The sequence below is a fragment of the Phaseolus vulgaris genome, chromosome 10, assembly GCF_051622355.1.
Source record: "Phaseolus vulgaris cultivar YP4 chromosome 10, ASM5162235v1, whole genome shotgun sequence".
NCBI classification, from domain to species: domain Eukaryota; kingdom Viridiplantae; phylum Streptophyta; class Magnoliopsida; order Fabales; family Fabaceae; genus Phaseolus; species Phaseolus vulgaris.
This window is the reverse complement of record NC_143507.1, coordinates 7373794-7391196: the sequence shown is the minus strand read 5'-3', so window position 1 is coordinate 7391196 and position 17403 is coordinate 7373794. Positions and strand designations below refer to the sequence as shown.

General features: G+C 29.2%; 3 protein-coding genes across 3 annotated transcripts; all 3 read right to left on the bottom strand.

Moving 5' to 3' along the window:
- Positions 1–3008: 3008 nt before the first annotated feature.
- Positions 3009–7659, bottom strand: LOC137819241 (putative polygalacturonase At3g15720). The gene is made up of 8 exons (XM_068623027.2): positions 7487–7659; positions 7053–7187; positions 4913–5077; positions 4620–4827; positions 4457–4538; positions 4233–4335; positions 3401–3505; positions 3009–3299 (listed from the first exon to the last, which is right to left on the bottom strand). The coding sequence occupies exons 1-8, from the start codon at positions 7610–7612 to the stop codon at positions 3072–3074; spliced, it is 1152 nt and encodes a 383-aa protein (XP_068479128.1). The 5' UTR covers positions 7613–7659; the 3' UTR covers positions 3009–3071.
- A 1850-nt stretch (positions 7660–9509) lies between these two features.
- On the bottom strand, positions 9510–10279 carry LOC137813051 (uncharacterized). The gene is made up of 3 exons (XM_068615345.2): positions 9999–10279; positions 9672–9908; positions 9510–9585 (listed from the first exon to the last, which is right to left on the bottom strand). The coding sequence occupies exons 1-3, from the start codon at positions 10277–10279 to the stop codon at positions 9510–9512; spliced, it is 594 nt and encodes a 197-aa protein (XP_068471446.1).
- A 1247-nt stretch (positions 10280–11526) lies between these two features.
- On the bottom strand, positions 11527–17349 carry LOC137813034 (putative polygalacturonase At3g15720). Its single transcript, XM_090296570.1, has 8 exons — positions 17209–17349; positions 16753–16890; positions 14974–15138; positions 13068–13275; positions 12886–12967; positions 12589–12697; positions 11872–11970; positions 11527–11772 (listed from the first exon to the last, which is right to left on the bottom strand). The coding sequence occupies exons 1-8, from the start codon at positions 17347–17349 to the stop codon at positions 11539–11541; spliced, it is 1176 nt and encodes a 391-aa protein (XP_090152696.1). The 3' UTR covers positions 11527–11538.
- Positions 17350–17403: the final 54 nt, after the last annotated feature.

The following is a 17403-nucleotide window of genomic DNA, read 5'->3' as shown; positions in this document are numbered from 1 at the left end:
TTTGAGTAAAACAAATTTATTTTCTGATTCTAGGTAGTAGTTTGAGAAATACAACATATTTGTTTTAGAAACAACATATTTTATTTCGACTTAACAGTTCTACACACTTGCAAATTTAAATGATTAGCAACAGAGATATTTTATGTAGACCTTAATTCTGAAAAGCAAATTTCAAACCTTTTGAAAGCAGTTTTAAAAGAATAAGGATCCTGAACAATTGTTTAATTAAATTTTAACATTTGTATTAATCAGTTAAAGATTACAAATTTAGTGAAATTTTAGGCAAGATAAAGATTTTATCATAATCTTGAAGAACAATATATGATTTAGCCCAGCTACAGTTAAAACAACAAATTCAATTTTAAAACAACAAATTCATTTTATAGCAGATTATTAGATTTCATATTTAATTGCATTAATCAAGAAGAGAGAAAGGCACACACAATTTTATACTGGTTTACTCAACAAGAACTACATCCAGTCTCACCTTATACCAAGGTGGATTCCACTAATGCAAAGCAATCTTTACAAAAACACCACTTAGTTCTTCAACCCTCCAAGAACCAAGATCACAAGCTGAAAAACTTTATTTCAGCAACACACTAACTTTAAGAAACTCTATCAAGAAGTACAATTACAAACACATGGATTGCAGATACAAGAGTTCAAAACAAGACTCTCACAGGTTCAACACTTTGACAGAACCTTGAATCTTTAACCAAAAGTCACCAGCAAGAGAGCACTTGAAGTTATTAAGAAAACCTTTCAAAAACTAAAGTGAATTTCAAACTCTCACTGAAAGCACTTGAAAAATGTATGCAAATCGTGATTGCAAGGTGTGTTTTGACCTGAGATCAACCCCTCCTTTTATAGGTTTCAGATCAAAACAGATTTTCAAAAAACAGTTAAGAGTTGTTATAAAAATAATAGATTGAAGTTCAAAAGAACAAATTATTTTTTGAAAATACACATGGTGGCAACATAACCACTTTTAGACAAGTTGAAAATTGAAATGTGAACAAAACAAAATTTGGAGTCAAAACTGAATTTTGAAAAAGGTCAAGTAGTTTTGATCCAGTACCAAAAGAATCCATTGCTTTATCAAATAATAGATCGATTTTTGTGTAGTAAACTAGTTTTTGAAAAAGCTTGAAACAGATTTTGAAAATACTTTGTAAGAAAACCTTGTGCTTGAGCTCATCACTATGGTTATGAAATATAAGGTAGATCATAGTGAAAAAGGCTATTTAAACAACCTCTAACCTAACAAGCACCATGGATACAATGTACATCAGCCTTTAAGAAGATTTTCTTCATCAAACACTTTCTTTATCCAAGTTGAGTAGAGTCTTTATCTATCTTCAACAAGAGGGCTTTATTTATATTATTGGTTCATGGTCATTGACTCTGATGGGTCGTATATCAGTTATTATTTGACATGCATCGTGATCCCCTACTACCAGGGATGTGCATCTTTCAATTAATCTGTTTTAGTTGGTTTGTTGGAAATATTCCTGTATATTTTGGGATGCACCTTGACTCATTCAACGCTAATTGTAACTGTTGTTACTTATTGAACTCCTTGAGATGTTCGTTGAGTCGTCCGGTCGGTCACCAAGACCGAGACTAGTCTGTTCGGTACTGACTGGTACACATTTAAGTCACACAAACCATACCTTATTTGCATGTTTTCACCTACTCTCAACAATAATTCCAACATTGTTTTCTTTTCATCAATAAATCAAATTTTTTATAAATAAAAATACATATAAAATAAGAACATTTGGGATGCTCTAACCTCTATACGTCAAAATTTTATACAAAAGTCACAATTTTATTGTTTTGAGTTAACCCTAAAAAGGATAATCTCTTTATTTTTTTTTTTGTTTTATATAATTTGATATAATAAGTTTTGGTTTAGTTTCCTAGTCATCTTTGTATTTTCTTTTCTTTCCAAATTTTGTCATTTTATGAGTTAGAAATGATTGATAATTTTAAGGGGTGTATTTCAGATTCTTAATTTAAGGAGTCATAAATTGCACGTCAATAATTTGTAATAATAAAACATTTCCACTACAAAAAATATGTTTATTAGTATAGGTAAAAAATAGACGATGTAAAAAAAAAATAGATGCAAAATTTGAGCTATCATCGAATTTATGTCCCATGGAAATGAGAAGCTAAATCTATGGATGCAAAATAATAGTGTGGGTCTACGCAAGGACGAATGTAGCGTCGACTTAACTGTCAAATAACCTTCACAAGTGGTAATATCAGCATCCTACAATCCTCCATAAAGCCCACATTAATTTATATTAGGTGTAGGCTTGAAAGACACTATGTGGACACTAAACAAAAATAATTAAATATTAGATAACGCGGGAAGAAGAACGTTTTGTGCCAAAGTTAGGAATTTTGTGAGTGTAAGATTGTGTTAAATACCTTTGATCACTTATTTCAAATGATCACCTTTTTCACATTTTTTCCATATTAAATAAGATTTTGTCGACTAAATCTATATAAATATCCATTTTAATACTATGTAAGCCACGATGATGTTGGCCTAAATAAAATATAATTTATTTGAGTATGTTAAGCCTCCACCCAATAACACCACACCTAATTTAATTTTTAGATTTTAAAAAATCATAGTGTGGGCTGAGTCAACACTTAATGCTTACCTTTTTATTCCGTGCATTCGTAGCTTGCGTCCCTTATGTAGATGTTATCTTATCATTATTATTTTTTCCTTCTAATAATTTTTAGCGTGAATTTCACAATTCTTTAACTGACAGTATCTTTAACATTTATTTTCGTGTCTCCCATATCTAGACTTAGTAGACACTAGTAATGTCCTTTACTTCACCGTCACTTTTTTTATCAGCTAATTCCAACTTTTCTGGTAATGTTTCTATATATAAAACCCATTTCAGAATTATTTAATTAAAAAATTATAGAAAATAAAAACAATTAAAAAAAAAAGTGCATATTAGTTGGTCACAATAATATTTATTGATCAACTAAAAGTACTCATTATTTAATTTATACATATATGAGGGCAAGAAAAGAATTCATGGCAATAAGCAAGAACAATTTGGAACAGTTGATGTAACTGTTCCATGAGCATTATTGCAAAAACAATAGGCTGGCTTTGCTGGAGAAGAAGAAATGTCGATTTGATCCAATTCGATGTCGTGGCAACCTAGTTGTCCACAATCTAAGGTAATAGCTCTGCCATCAAAGGATGTTCCTTGAAATCCTCGGAATCTCACCCCACTTATTTCTACTCCTCCTCCATTCTATTTTACACCAAATTCAAAAATCCAACTTTAATTAATAATATACAACCTTTTTCTATACACAAAAGAAAAAAATTCAACAAAGAAAGTTAAGTGAATACCGTTAAATAATAAGTGCCATAGTTTTGATCAATAAGTATTGGGTAACGGGTTTCTACTAACGTTATTTCCTCAAATGTGATTTTCCTTGCACAACCAAACCCAATCTGAAAAAAATTGGACAATAAGTAAAACATATCAAATGGTAAGAGATAATGGAAACAAATGGTAAGAGATAAACAAATATAAAAACCTAGCACAATTCTACCACCTATGTCAAATTCGGAACAATAATTTTAACCTACACTACAAGAAAATCATGAAATAGAAACCAATTTTTAGATACTAAATAATTAGTTGTAATAAATTATGGACCATTTTAAAATAAAATAAAATAAAATAAATTTATATTATTATTAAATAATTTCTAAATTGATATCTAATTAACCACTAAAGTTTTAAAGACCAAATTTATAAACTAAAAAATTGGTAGTAAAAAATTGGTAGTTAAAACTTTGGTTGCTAATTAGATACCAATTTAGAAACTATTTAACAATAATAAAAACTAATATAGAAATCAATTTTTTTTTTAGTTTCTAAAATGGTCTCTAATTTAGTTACTATTGCAACTAATTATTTTGGTCCTAAAAATTAGTTTCTATTTCATGATTTTCTGTAGTGCTAGAAGAAATTACGTAAATTTTCCTTTATAAAAATTTAAAATCAAAACTTGTTAACTGACTATATGTTTAAGTTTTTATAATTAATATATTACCACCCATGGTTTACATGATTATTGTTTGAGTTAAGGAAAATGATAGAAAATATATAGTTAATGACAGTAGAATAGTTATAGGATGCAAAGAAGTTTCAACCCTAACACATATTACTTACAGGAAATGTCTTGATTCTTGCTCCATATCTAGTTTTTGTGAAGCTGCAATTTCGTACATACACTTCTTCCACTGTATCATTCCTTTTACCTAGGCTTCCAATGCTGATTCATTCATTCATTAAAGTCACTAATAACAAATAATATTCTCGTATAATAATAATAAGTGCATTAATTATATATATATATATATATATATATATATATATATATATATAAGTATAACCTTATGCCATGGCCTGGTCCACATGCAATCCCAGTAACATTGACTGCAACGGAGCCACCACTAACAGCAACACAATCATCACCTGTTTCATTGAGTAATTATATTTTAGAACACTGGATTGAAAAATTGATATTTTCATAAGATGATGAGAACTTTGGTTTACCACTTTGTATGGTGGAATTCTGAATCACGATATTTTTGGAAGAAGTAACGTCAATTCCATCAGTGTTAGGACTATCAGCAGGAGCAGTGATATTGATATGAGAGAATGTAGCATCTTTGCAACCATGCACGTGTATGTGAGATTTTGGACTATTAGTGATGCTCAAGTCATGCACTGTAAGATAGTTGCATGCGTCGAAAATAAGAGTCTGCATAACCATCGACATGAGAAATTCAGTGTGAATTGATTTGATTTGTGGTTTAATGGGAAAAGAAAGTTTAGAGTGGTGTAACTGCTGGTCGTGGACAATATTTGCATGGCCACCAAGAAGAACCGAAGCCATCGATTAATCCTCCACTTCCATCCACTGTGAGTCTCTCTACCTTTACGATGGAAATCAAACTATTCGTATGACCTACCCATGCGTCCTTGGCAGGTGCAACTATTTTCCCTTCCAGCTGCAAGAAGAGTGGGGGAAAATTAAGCAAAGAACGTGTGGAAAACACAAAAGTCATTAGTTGTTTTTTTTGTTTGTTTATCTACTGACTTGATAACAAAATTAGGTTTATATCGAGTTTGAAGTAGCTACACAAAATAGATGGTTCCATAAATGTTCACATCAAAGTACAAACAAACATATTATGGATGATCCGATAACAATCTGATAGCGGATGACCTGATAAAGTCAACAAACATTTTTTAAGATAGTCTTGAAAATGGTTCTGATACCATATTAAAGAGTGGACTTTAAGCCTAACTCAACTCCATAAAATCGATTTATAAGAACATTATTTGTCAAGGATTGAGAGTCTATGGTCAAAAGTGATGAAACAAATAAAAGGGTATGGGAATTGGTGATTTCGGTAGGCACTGTTACTTGAGAACATTGGAATATATGTATAATTTTACCATATGCTGCTCTAAAAGAGCAGGGCAATGATAATAGATTTGCCCTGTTCATCTTATTCTAATACCTTGGAACAAGGAGTTGTGCAAGATGCAATGTTTATAAAGGGGGATCAGTGGCTCAAGAGAAAAAAATAAAAGAGATATTGTTTCTCTGTTGCAGAAATTGTAGGAAACAGAGTAGAATGATCATCATATACCATTCTTTGAGGATTGAGGATAACTTTTGAAGAGTGAAGGAAAGTTCAGTCAGTGGCTTTATTAAAAGCAGAGAGAGGCTTTATTTTGGATTTCACTGCAATTTGTGTTCTATCCTTTTCTCAATGGCTATATCATTATGATGGCTGGGAAGGTTTGTTTTTCTGTGCAAATATTATATTTTTGAAAAGTTATACATTCACAGTTAAAAAATTTATACAATTCTTAATAGTTTTAATATTAAAAATAATTAAATGATATAAAAATTATTAAAATAATAATATTGAAAGTTGTTACCTTATACTTAAAAAATGGCTGGTTAATATATTATTATTCTATATTTTTCTATGAGTTATAGCAATCCAAATACTCCATTTATTTATATTTTTTTATTGTTAAAAATAAATTAAGGGAAAAAAATATCAAATTTTAGGTTGTGTTTGAATTGAGAAGGAAAATTGTAAGAATTTAGGGAGTGGAGGTATGAGAATTTGATAGGAAAGTAGGAAAAAAGTGAGTCTCTTTGAAGTTGGGGACGTGAGAGTGAATTTGTGAGAAAATTTATTTAAGTTTGTGAGTGATCTAATGACTATGAGGGTATTTTGATTTTTTTTCAAAGATGTAAAATATAAGATTACAAATTTATCCTTATCTTTAAAAAATAAACTAATCAAATATTTGGTATTTTTGTGTAAATTTGGGTGAATTAAAATTATATAAGTTAGTTCCGATATCATTAAATAATTAATTTTTGAAAAAAATTATCATTAATTATTATTATTTCATTTTAGTAAAATATTTTTGTTAATTAAATTTATGTAATAATTAATATGTGTAAAAAAACAAAATTGGAAAAACCATAATGGTGAGCTGACTTTTCCAGACATTCTCTTCATTTCTAGGAGAGATATATTTACTGTTTACAGGTATATTCTTCTCTCCTCTCATACACAAATCTTTGGATTTGTAAAAATGATATATCCCATATTCCCTCTACTCGTGAACAGTAAATCACAAGAAACAAACATACATTAATGTTTATTAATGTTGGTAGATATCAAATTAAAAAAAAATTGGTATTTTAAGAAAAAAATAAAGCTAAGCTTAAGAAGGCTGACAAAAAATTATAAAAAAAAAATATTTTGTGAAATAATCATTTAAAATACAAAATAACAAATTAATAATGTGACTTTAAAGTATAAAAAGCATTAAATATTTTTAATCGACAGAACTAATGAATAATTTGGAAATACTCGAAGTATTCTAACTCATAAAAAAAACTTATAAAATAATTTTATATAAAAAAAACTTTAATAACGTTGGAAATACCTTAATTAGAATAGTTGTGGCGTTGCAAGGACCCTTTAGGAGTAGGGCAGACAATAAGAATACATAGTTTTGTGGAATAAGTAGGGTTGGTGTCCCTTCCGCTCCACACGTACTTCGCCATGCTTTCAAAAATGCCTAACACCAATTTCAAACACAAATATCTTATTATACCCCAAATCACTTCCTACAATACATCAAAATTACTTAAATAAAACTACAATTATATATGCTTTAGAATTATAAATAATAATAAAAAAGAAGAAGCAAAAGACTTATTTTTTTTCCATCAACAAAAAAGTAAATTAAATTAAACTAAATGGAGATTTTAAGAATGTTCCAATTCTTGGATAAAAAAAATTGTAATAGAAAAAACTTGTAAATCTTTTCACAATAAACATACAAGAATAAGAATAGTTCCCAAAAAAAAGACTTACTTGTGAATCATCTGTTTTGGCATCTCCCACAGCACCAAAATCCATCACATTATAAAATGTGTAATTGCTTCCAAAACATGGTGAGATTAGAGCAAGAATCAAAGCCAAAGTGATTATGCTTTGCATGTTTGACGTAGGAAAAAATTTGTCTTTTTTTTTTTGTTGATTTTTCTTTAAAAGATTAACATTCTCTAAAGCAAATGTGATGGGTTATATATATATATATATATATATATATATATATATATATATATATATATATATATATATATATATATCAACAAACATTCGTTAGGATAAACTCGAAAGGACTCAACAATATATGTAAAGTAGTTTCTATTAATAATAAAAAATTATGAAATAGTTTTTAGATTGATATATAATATCAGTTACTAAAGTTTTAGCTACTGACTACTTTAGATTATAAATTGATTACTAATTTAGAATATAAAGTAGATAGTAGTTAAAAATTTTATAGTTAATATTAAATATTAATTCTAAAATTATTTTATAAATTTTTATTAAGAGTATAAACTATTTTAGTTAGTATAATAATTAATTATTTTTATCTCTAAATTACTTGTTATTTAATAATTTTATTGTAATGATAAAAAAAATAAAAGAAGAGAGAGAAGACTTGCATATCATTAATAATGAAAGATAAGTAATTAATAAAGGAAAGATAAATACATAAATAAATCTTAAATAAAAACGTTTGTTCTTTTAAAGCTATTTCCACATGTACAAACCGATACGTTATGGAGCATTACTTTTATTTAAAAAGTTAATATCATTAATAAGATATTAAGATATTATGAGAATATTTATTAAGATTAATAAACCAGTTATAAACCAGCCTAACTTATTTGACTAATTTAATTAATCTTAAAATATTTTATTTTCAGAATTTTTAACTTATAAGTTATAAACTACTTCATTTTTAATTTTTTTTTTCATGATTACTTATTATATTTAACATAATTTTTATTATCCATAATTTATAGTTATTATGTTTATTTATTTCAATTTCATAAAAATAATTAATTAGTATACTATTTTTAATATTGATTAGATTGTTTTTTAATTTTTTATGTAATTCACATTAAAAATTATTTAATATTAAAGTAACTAAAGTCTCACTAAAAATAATAATTAGTTGTTACAATAACTAAATTAGAAACCATTTTAAAAACTAAAAAAAAAATTAGTTTCTAAATTAGAAGATATTTTTTTTTCTCTTCCTTATTTATATATAAAAAACTAAATATTTATGCAAAGCCCACACATATATATTATAATAATTATGGAACGCACATATGAATGAAAAAATTAAAATACTCACATAATATCGATGTAGTCAATACTATCTTATGTGATTAATTTAAAATTTATATATTTTTTATTATTCTATAAGTCGCAAATCAATTTCTCTTTTTTTCTCACCTAATATTATAGTAAAATGGGTTTTGGTCCATGCGTGGACTAGAACTACTCTATTTATGTCTGACCATAATATCCGATAGCTAAATGTCTTTTTTAGCGACTATTTATTCTTGAAATTAATTCTTTTCAATTTAAAAACATTTAAATTTTCCTTAGCAATCATAGTCAAGCTTTTCTCAGGATTTTTCAGGGTAATTTGCTCAATTAATTTTTTTCTTTTTAATTTATTTTCTTTAAAAGTGTTTATAAAAAAAAAGTTATCTCAAGAGTTCTTTAATATTTTATTTGTTTCATCTTTTAATAATTAAATAGAAAGACCCAGAATAAATTAAAATGATATAAGAATAATCTAAAATATAGAGTTCACAATAATAGTATTAAAGGATATGGATACCAGAGTTATAGAAGGATCCTAATATTAATTGAGTGTCTTTTCTAATTATCAGTTGTTTATCTTTATAGAGGAGAATAATTTGGTGTCTTTTCTAATTATCAGTTGTTTCTCTTTATAAAGGTTAATTTTTTTTTATCGGCAATAACAAATAAATAAATTTGAACTACTTCAGGGGTGGTTCAACCCTTATACATATTGCACACCACCAATTTCAACAACAGACCGCCAAAACAAACGCAACAATGCCTTGCCCTTACTTAACCTAGAAAGAGAAAAAAACTTCAAGAAACTAACCTCATGCACTCCAATGGTTCCAAACACCAATCAGAGAAGGAGAAAGAAACTAACCTGGAATTTGTAGAGACCCAGGACCAAACCTTTACTTGTACCAACGCAAAAACTTCAGACACATCAGCCACTCCTCTTTTGAAAATTATTGTGTTCCTGTGACTCCAAATTTCACTAACCACCCCTACCCATATTGTGTTCCAAACAATAGGACCCGTCTCAGAAGGTAGAATCAACCTGAACTGATCGAAGTTAAACCTCGGCTCAGTATGAGCCACGAACAGAACCCCAAGCCATCTGTAGCATAAACACCAAACTCGCCAAGCGAAATTACAACCGAAGAACAAATGACTACACGACTCTTCCTCCTTCCCGCACAGAACGCACCTCAAGCTTTCTAACTGCACCCCTCTTCTACTAAGATTTACCCTAGTACCAAGCTTGTTTTCCAACACCCTCCAAGCCATAAGAGCTGCAGAAGGAACAACCTTACTCCTCCATATCTTACTAAAAACCGACAAAGAATCCGCCTCATTGTCCTTCCTGATAAGTTTGTAAGCTGAACTTACTGTAAAAGATTGTAGACCCCCAACCTTCCAAACCCAACTATCAGCCTCTCCTGGGGCCACCCCGACCCCAAACAGGAGCTGACTCAACTGCTCCGCCATCGGATTCTCCCACTCAAAGAAAGACCTTCTCCAAGCTAGTTTCCAAACCCATCTTCCATTAGACCAATACCCACACTCCAACAGTTTTGCGTCTTTGTTAGAGCTAATAGAGAACAATCTTGGATATACGTTTTTCAACGCCTCGCCCTTCAACTATCTATCCTTCCAGAAATAAATATCCTTCCCATCACCTACTTTCCACTCAAAACTGTCTTCGAAACTTCTCCCCCACCCCTCCGTCGACCACACTTCCTTCAAATCTTTCCACTAAAGAGAGCAACTCCTATCTTTACCCTCCACTCCCAGAGATCTCCACCCACCATACTTAGAAAATAGAACTTCCTTCCAAAGACCGACCTCAACCGAGCCTAACCTCCAGATCCACTTCCCCAGCAAAGCCAAGTTAAACAGCTTTGGATCTATGATTCCTAGACCCCCAAACTCACGAGGCTTACAAGCCAAGTTCCATGAAACCCAAGCAATCTTCCTTCCGTCTGCACCCCATCCCCAGAGAAAATCCCTTTGTAACTTGATCAACTTCCGTGCCACCCCAGCAGGCAATTTGAATAATGACATAAAGAATAACGGGATGGAAGAGAGCACTGACCTTATCAGACAAATCCTCCCAACCATCGACAAACTTCTTCCCTTCAACCTACTTAATCTCGCCTGCACTTTCTCTAGCACCCCGTTCCAAAACGCGTCGCGTTTATGACTCCCTCCAACTAGCATGCCCAGGTATATGAAAGGAGATACCATCGTATCACAGTTAAGAATTGCTGCGAAACGCTGAAGTGTGACCTGGTCCATCCCCGTCCCTCCGATCCTACTTTTCACAAAATTAACCCTTAACCCAGAAGCGAGCTCGAAACACTGCAGGATCGCCTTTAAGTTGAATAATAACCTTTATATTTGTCTTGTGTGTTATGATTATAGTATTTAATTATTGATTATTTTCCTCTTTAGTTAAACCTAGAATGAGTGTACAACTTGTATATATTCATACCATTTGTTTTGATTTGAATAACAAGAAAGAAAAGATATTCATTCTCATATCTTTTGTCTTCCGTTTACTCTTTTGTTCATCTATGTTCTCTTTTGTTCATCTCTGTTCTATTTTGTAATAAATAGTCATCAAGAAACTTGTATTACTCCTTTCCAAGAAAAATTACAACTCTTATGGTTCATTTTACCCAAAAAAAAGTCCTACTCTTGATACATCATTTCGCGTATGCATCTGTGAAGGTAACACAGTTATTTCATTTCAATAAGGAAGCACAATTTGGAACTGTGGATGTAGCTGTTCCATGGGCATTCATACAAGAACAAGAAGTTGGTTTTCCTGGTAGAGAAGATGTAATGCTAACTTGATCCAACACAATGTTGAAACAACCTTGTGAACCGCAAGCTAAGGTAATGGCTTTGTCGTCTGCAGATGTTCCTTTAAACCCTCGAAATGTCACCCCACTCACTTGAACTCCTCCTCCTTCACTCTAATTTATGCCGAATTCAATGCAACGTTTATATGCAATGAACACTAGAAGCAAGTTGAAATCACAAGGTATAATATGAAAGCAAAGTTAAGTGCATACCATTAACTCCATATAGTTTTGATTTATAATTATTGGGTTGAAAACCTGTGTTAATGTAATTCCCTCATAAGTGATGTTTCTGGCAGACCCTTGTCCACCCTGTAAAAAAATGACAATATATCAGAGAAATTCTTTGTTACATTCATCTTAATCATTCCTCTTTCATCACAAAACATAATAACATGGTTTGAAATGCATGATCTAATAATCCGGATTAGAGTGTAAGATGTTGGTGCTGCAGTCATCTTTATAAAATTGTACAATATTGTACAATTTAATTTACATGCAGAATTGGGTTTGGATGGACTAAGTGGAAATTGTGTCTCTGAGAAGGTTTTTTAGGAGTTTAAATATATTTACGATCTTAATATGATTGTATTTTGTATACATATCTTGTGTAGTTTGTGTTGTTTGCACTATGGAAAATATATGTTTTGTATAAGGTTGTGCGTAGCAACTAAGTATATTTCAAATGAGACTTCTTAACAGCTGATTTTTTACGAAGTTAAACTTTTATGATGATGTTGATTTTGGAACACAAGAGTATGTAGTTCTCTTAACTTTGTAAGTTTGATTGGATGCGCTCTTTGTTAGACTTTTTCTTTGTAATAAGGTTGGAACATCCCTCAAGTGTTCTATATTATTTTATTTATTTTTTGTCGATAAAAAAATCTATGGTTTGAGTTGAAGAAAACTGTTACTACCACCCTTAAATACCTGAAATGTCTTGATTCTGGCTCCATTTGTAGTTTTGGTGAAGCTGCAATTATGTACATAAACTTGTTCCACCATGTCATGGACTTGGTCTCTACCCAGGCTACCAATGCTGATTAATTCGTCCATGTCAAGTTAGAAATAACACAAAGATATTAAAAAGGAAAGATTCTATAGATCGATGTCATGCTCATGTATTAATATTTTCATGATTGTTACAGAACAAAAGATAATTTCTTCAAATATTTAGATGTTATTTTTCCATTAATTTGAAGACATGGTTGAGAAATATATATAAACCTTATTCCATGGCCTGGTCCACAAGAAATTCTAGTAACATTGATGAAAGAGGAGTCACCTATGATTGCAATGCAGTCATCACCTGTTTAGAAAGACAACATAAATCAAAGTTGCAGATAAAATAGTTCTTTTAAAATTCTACTGAAATTTGAACAGATACATAAGATGAAAACTTGTTTTACCAGTAGCTATATTGGATTCTTTTATCAAGATATTTTTGGAAGAAGAAATGTCAATTCCATCAGTGTTAGGACTATCACCAGGAGACACAATGGTAATACGAGAGAATGTTGCACCAACACAACCATTTATGGTTATGTGAGCTTGTGGACTATTTCTGATAGTCAAATTAGCAACACTAAGATTATTGCATGCATTGAAACTAAGGACCTGCACCATCCAAATTACAATAAATTCATCATAAGATATTCACAATAACTCAAACCAACTAGTTGAATCGAGATACAAATAATAGATTAACACTACAAGAAAATCATGAAAAAGAAACCAATTTGTAGAAACCAAAATAATTAGTTGTAATAGTAACTAAATTAGAGATCATTTTAGAAACTAAAAAGAAATTTGGTTTCTAAATTAGTTTATATTATTTTTTATTATTGTTAAATAGTTTCTAAATTGGTATCTAATTAGCAACTAAGTTTTTTGCTACCAAATTTAGAAACTAAATAATTGGTAGTTAAAACCTTAGTTGCTAATTAGATATCAATTTAGAAACTATTTAACAATAATAAAAAATAATAGAAACTAATTTAGAAACCAATTTTTTTTTTAGTTTCTAAAATGGTATCTATTTTAGTTCTTATTGTAACTAATTATTTTGGTCTCTACAAATTGGTTTCTATTTCATGATTTTCTTGTAGTGTAAATAATTTATATTCTAAATTGTGAATCATAATTTTCATAAACATTAACAAATGTAAGTTTATATTCTGAATTGTGAATCATAATATTTATATACAATGAAATATTCTTTCATCTCTAGTCGATGTAGGATATGGGTGATCCGATAACAGTCCGATAATTGACATGATATGTCTAACAAATACTACTCGCTATGCTCAATCCCATAAAATCGACTTATGGGCACTAGTGCAAAAAGAAGAAAAGGATATGCTTTATTTAGTGCGGCTTTTGCGCTAACCGCTTTCGAAAAAAACGCGGTGGCATTTTTGAAATTATTTTGATTTACGAATGCGGTTATTTGAATAACCGCATTCGTAAATCAAAATTCTTTGATTTACGAATGCGGTTATACCTTTAACCGCATTCGTAAATCTTTTTTTGCCTTAAATTTTGAAGCGCGCCACACACAATTTCAAACTTTATTTCTCGTCTTTGCCTTCGTTTCGCGTTTGCACTTTGAGTTCGTCTCCTTCTACCGCATCTGCATTCCATTTGTGCAATGTAAGTTTCTTGAACTCTCTTTTTTCCTCTTCATCTTCACAAGTATATGCATAAATGTTTTTCGTTTTTCTTATATATATTTTTTTCCTTGCATTAGTGGTCTCGAAGCACTCTTTCATTGTCTTCGTGGTTGTCTTCGTGGTTTCTTGTGGATTTTTTGGTTTGCTCCGTTGCTGTCGCTTCTGCTGCCGCCACCGTTGTTCGCTCCCGTGACTCTTCATCAATCTTGGCTTCACACAAGATTGACGATGTTTTAAAATTTTTAATTTTTTTTAATGATTCGGCATATACAAGTGCGGTTAAAGCAAATAACCGCACTTGTAAATGGTATTTATAAATGCGGCTATATAGCCGCATTTATATTTTTTGATTTACAAGTGCGTGTTGATCAAATGCGGTTATAAAGCCGCATTTATAAATTCAAAACAACCGCATTTGTTTTATGTTTCTGCACTAGTGGGGTAAGATTTACATCTACTTTATCATCTAGTCGATGTGAGATCTTCAACCCATATACTTTAAGTATAAAAAATATGTAAAGTATATAAGATAATTTTTTTTATAGATAATTTGTTATGATTTTTAAAATCAGTAAATTAATAATATAAGTATAATATAAAACAAAACAATTATGAAAATATGAAGTGTATGATATGATCTTACCGATGGTCGTGGACACGTTTTGCATGACCACCAAGAAGAACCGGAGCCGTCGATTGATCCTCCACTTCCATCAATAGTGAGACCATTAACGTTTGTGATCGAAATTATCGTAGATTTATCACCTAGCCATGCACTCTGGGTTGCTACTGTTATGTTTCCTTGAAGCTGCAAGTGATGGAAAAATAATAAACAAAATAAGGAATATATTTAGTTTATTATGTAAGGAATTCTTGAAAAAATTGGACTTGTATTTTTTATAATATAGATATTTAATATTAACAATAAAAATTGGAAAAAAAAAGCTCATATAGTTAAAAGAAAAATCTATATGTAATAGGTTCTTGTATTCTATGCTGTACTATCTAACTCAATTACTTGGAAAAGAAAAGTAAAGAATTTTATAACAATATTTTATTTCATTAGTCTGTTTTTAATTTAGATAATTTTTTATGCATTTTTGTAAATTGTTCAAAATTTTGCTTATGAACTTAATATTATTAGAAAAAGTTATTTTGTGTTTGGGATATCACTAAAATGATTTAATTATTCAATTAATTCAAATTTGACATTTTAACATCATTATTAATTCTTAATTGAAAAATACTAAATTATTTTAACATAATTAGAAATCCCTACTTAGAAAAATAATGAAAATTTTATTAAACCCAGTATATTATGATAAGAAATTACAACTCAAATGCTATTTTTAGTTTGTTACTCTTTTGAGCATTTATTACCTTTAATATATTTTAGATATAACTTATCTATTATCTACTAAAATAGTAAATAATAATTTATTTTATTTTTTATAATATATATATATATATATATATATATATATATATATATATATTATATAAGATAGCTATTATACACAGAATAGTAAAATATCAATTCCTTTCAATCCCAAAATATTTCTATACTATAAACTGTCTCCAAAATACAGAGTCCCATGCATACACCCATACCCATCATAGTATATAATTTATTTTAAGTAGTATTTGACTTCAATAGTTCTGATTTAATTTAATCCATTTTCATACCTTAAATGCCGCAATATATTATTTATGGACTTTAAATAACACACTATTGATAAATTATTCATTTAAACAAAAATTAAAATTTATTAAAAAAATAATTTAATTTTCATTTCACTTTTCCAAAATAAAAATATATTTAAATTTGATATAAATCCAAATTTAAACACATTTTTTTTACTATTTTATAACTTTTGAATAAAAAACTGAATCAGTAGCCAATATTTTGATAATATTTTTTTTATTTTTTCATTATTTAAGAATTATTTTTCAATGTAGTTGGAAGTGTATTTTTTTCAAATAGAACATATCAATATATTGATTTAACAATTTTTTTTATTAATAAAAAAATATAAATTGTAGAGTACTTGAGGTACATATAAAAGAAAAATTACATATTAACAAACACTAATTCTGCATTAGTATGTGTATAGTTGTGAATCAAAAGATAATATAGGATTTTTTTTTCAACAGTCTTGTGTAGGTGTAAAAGGTTTGTAACACCTCTAGTATTTAATTTTAATTTATTTATTGGTAAAAAAAATCTGCATTAACTAATTAAACTGTGCATTAAAAAAAAATGCACTATTCAAATTTTACCTATTTTCATCAACATATATATGTCATGATATTTTATATATATTTAAATAATTGTATTTTTTTTTTACTGAAAGTAGGAAAATAGGATATATTTGTTTTGCTTTAAATCTGCACAAAATCATTGTCTTTGAATATGGTATACCTGAATGTTAATGTTTGTGGCTTGGCAAGGACCTTTGAAGATTATCTTCTTCTTCAGTAAGAATACTACTTTTGATGGTATAACTAGAGTTGATGCCCCTTTTGCTGAGCATGTCTTTTGCCATGCACTTAAAAATGCCTGTTATCAATTCAAAAGAGAAACTTGTTGAAGCTCAGCTGCAAAAAAAAAAACTTATTTTCTTTTTTTTATAAGTGTGGGATACCCAAAATACCTTATTTTATTTTATTTATTTATTGTTGATAGAAAAAAATAAAAAAACCTTTGTGTGGCTTTGGTGTTTAAGTCTGTGTAATGGCTTATATAACTTATTAAAAAATTCCTTAAATATTTAATTTAATTTAATTTATTTATTATCGATAAAAAAAATAAGAATTATAAGAAAAAAAAAGAAAAATAATATTGATGTTAAGAAAGAAGAGAAACAACAAAATATACCTGAGAATCATCAGTTTTACCATCACCAGTAGCACCATTGTCAATGACACTGTTTGTGTTGGTAGATCTCATCAAACTCTCACAAAAACATAATGGTGAAACAAAGCAAAGAATCAAAATCCAAGTGATTAGTCTCTGCATGTTTAGGAGTAGTAAAAACAAAAAAATATTGTTTTTTGTGACTATTGATACTTC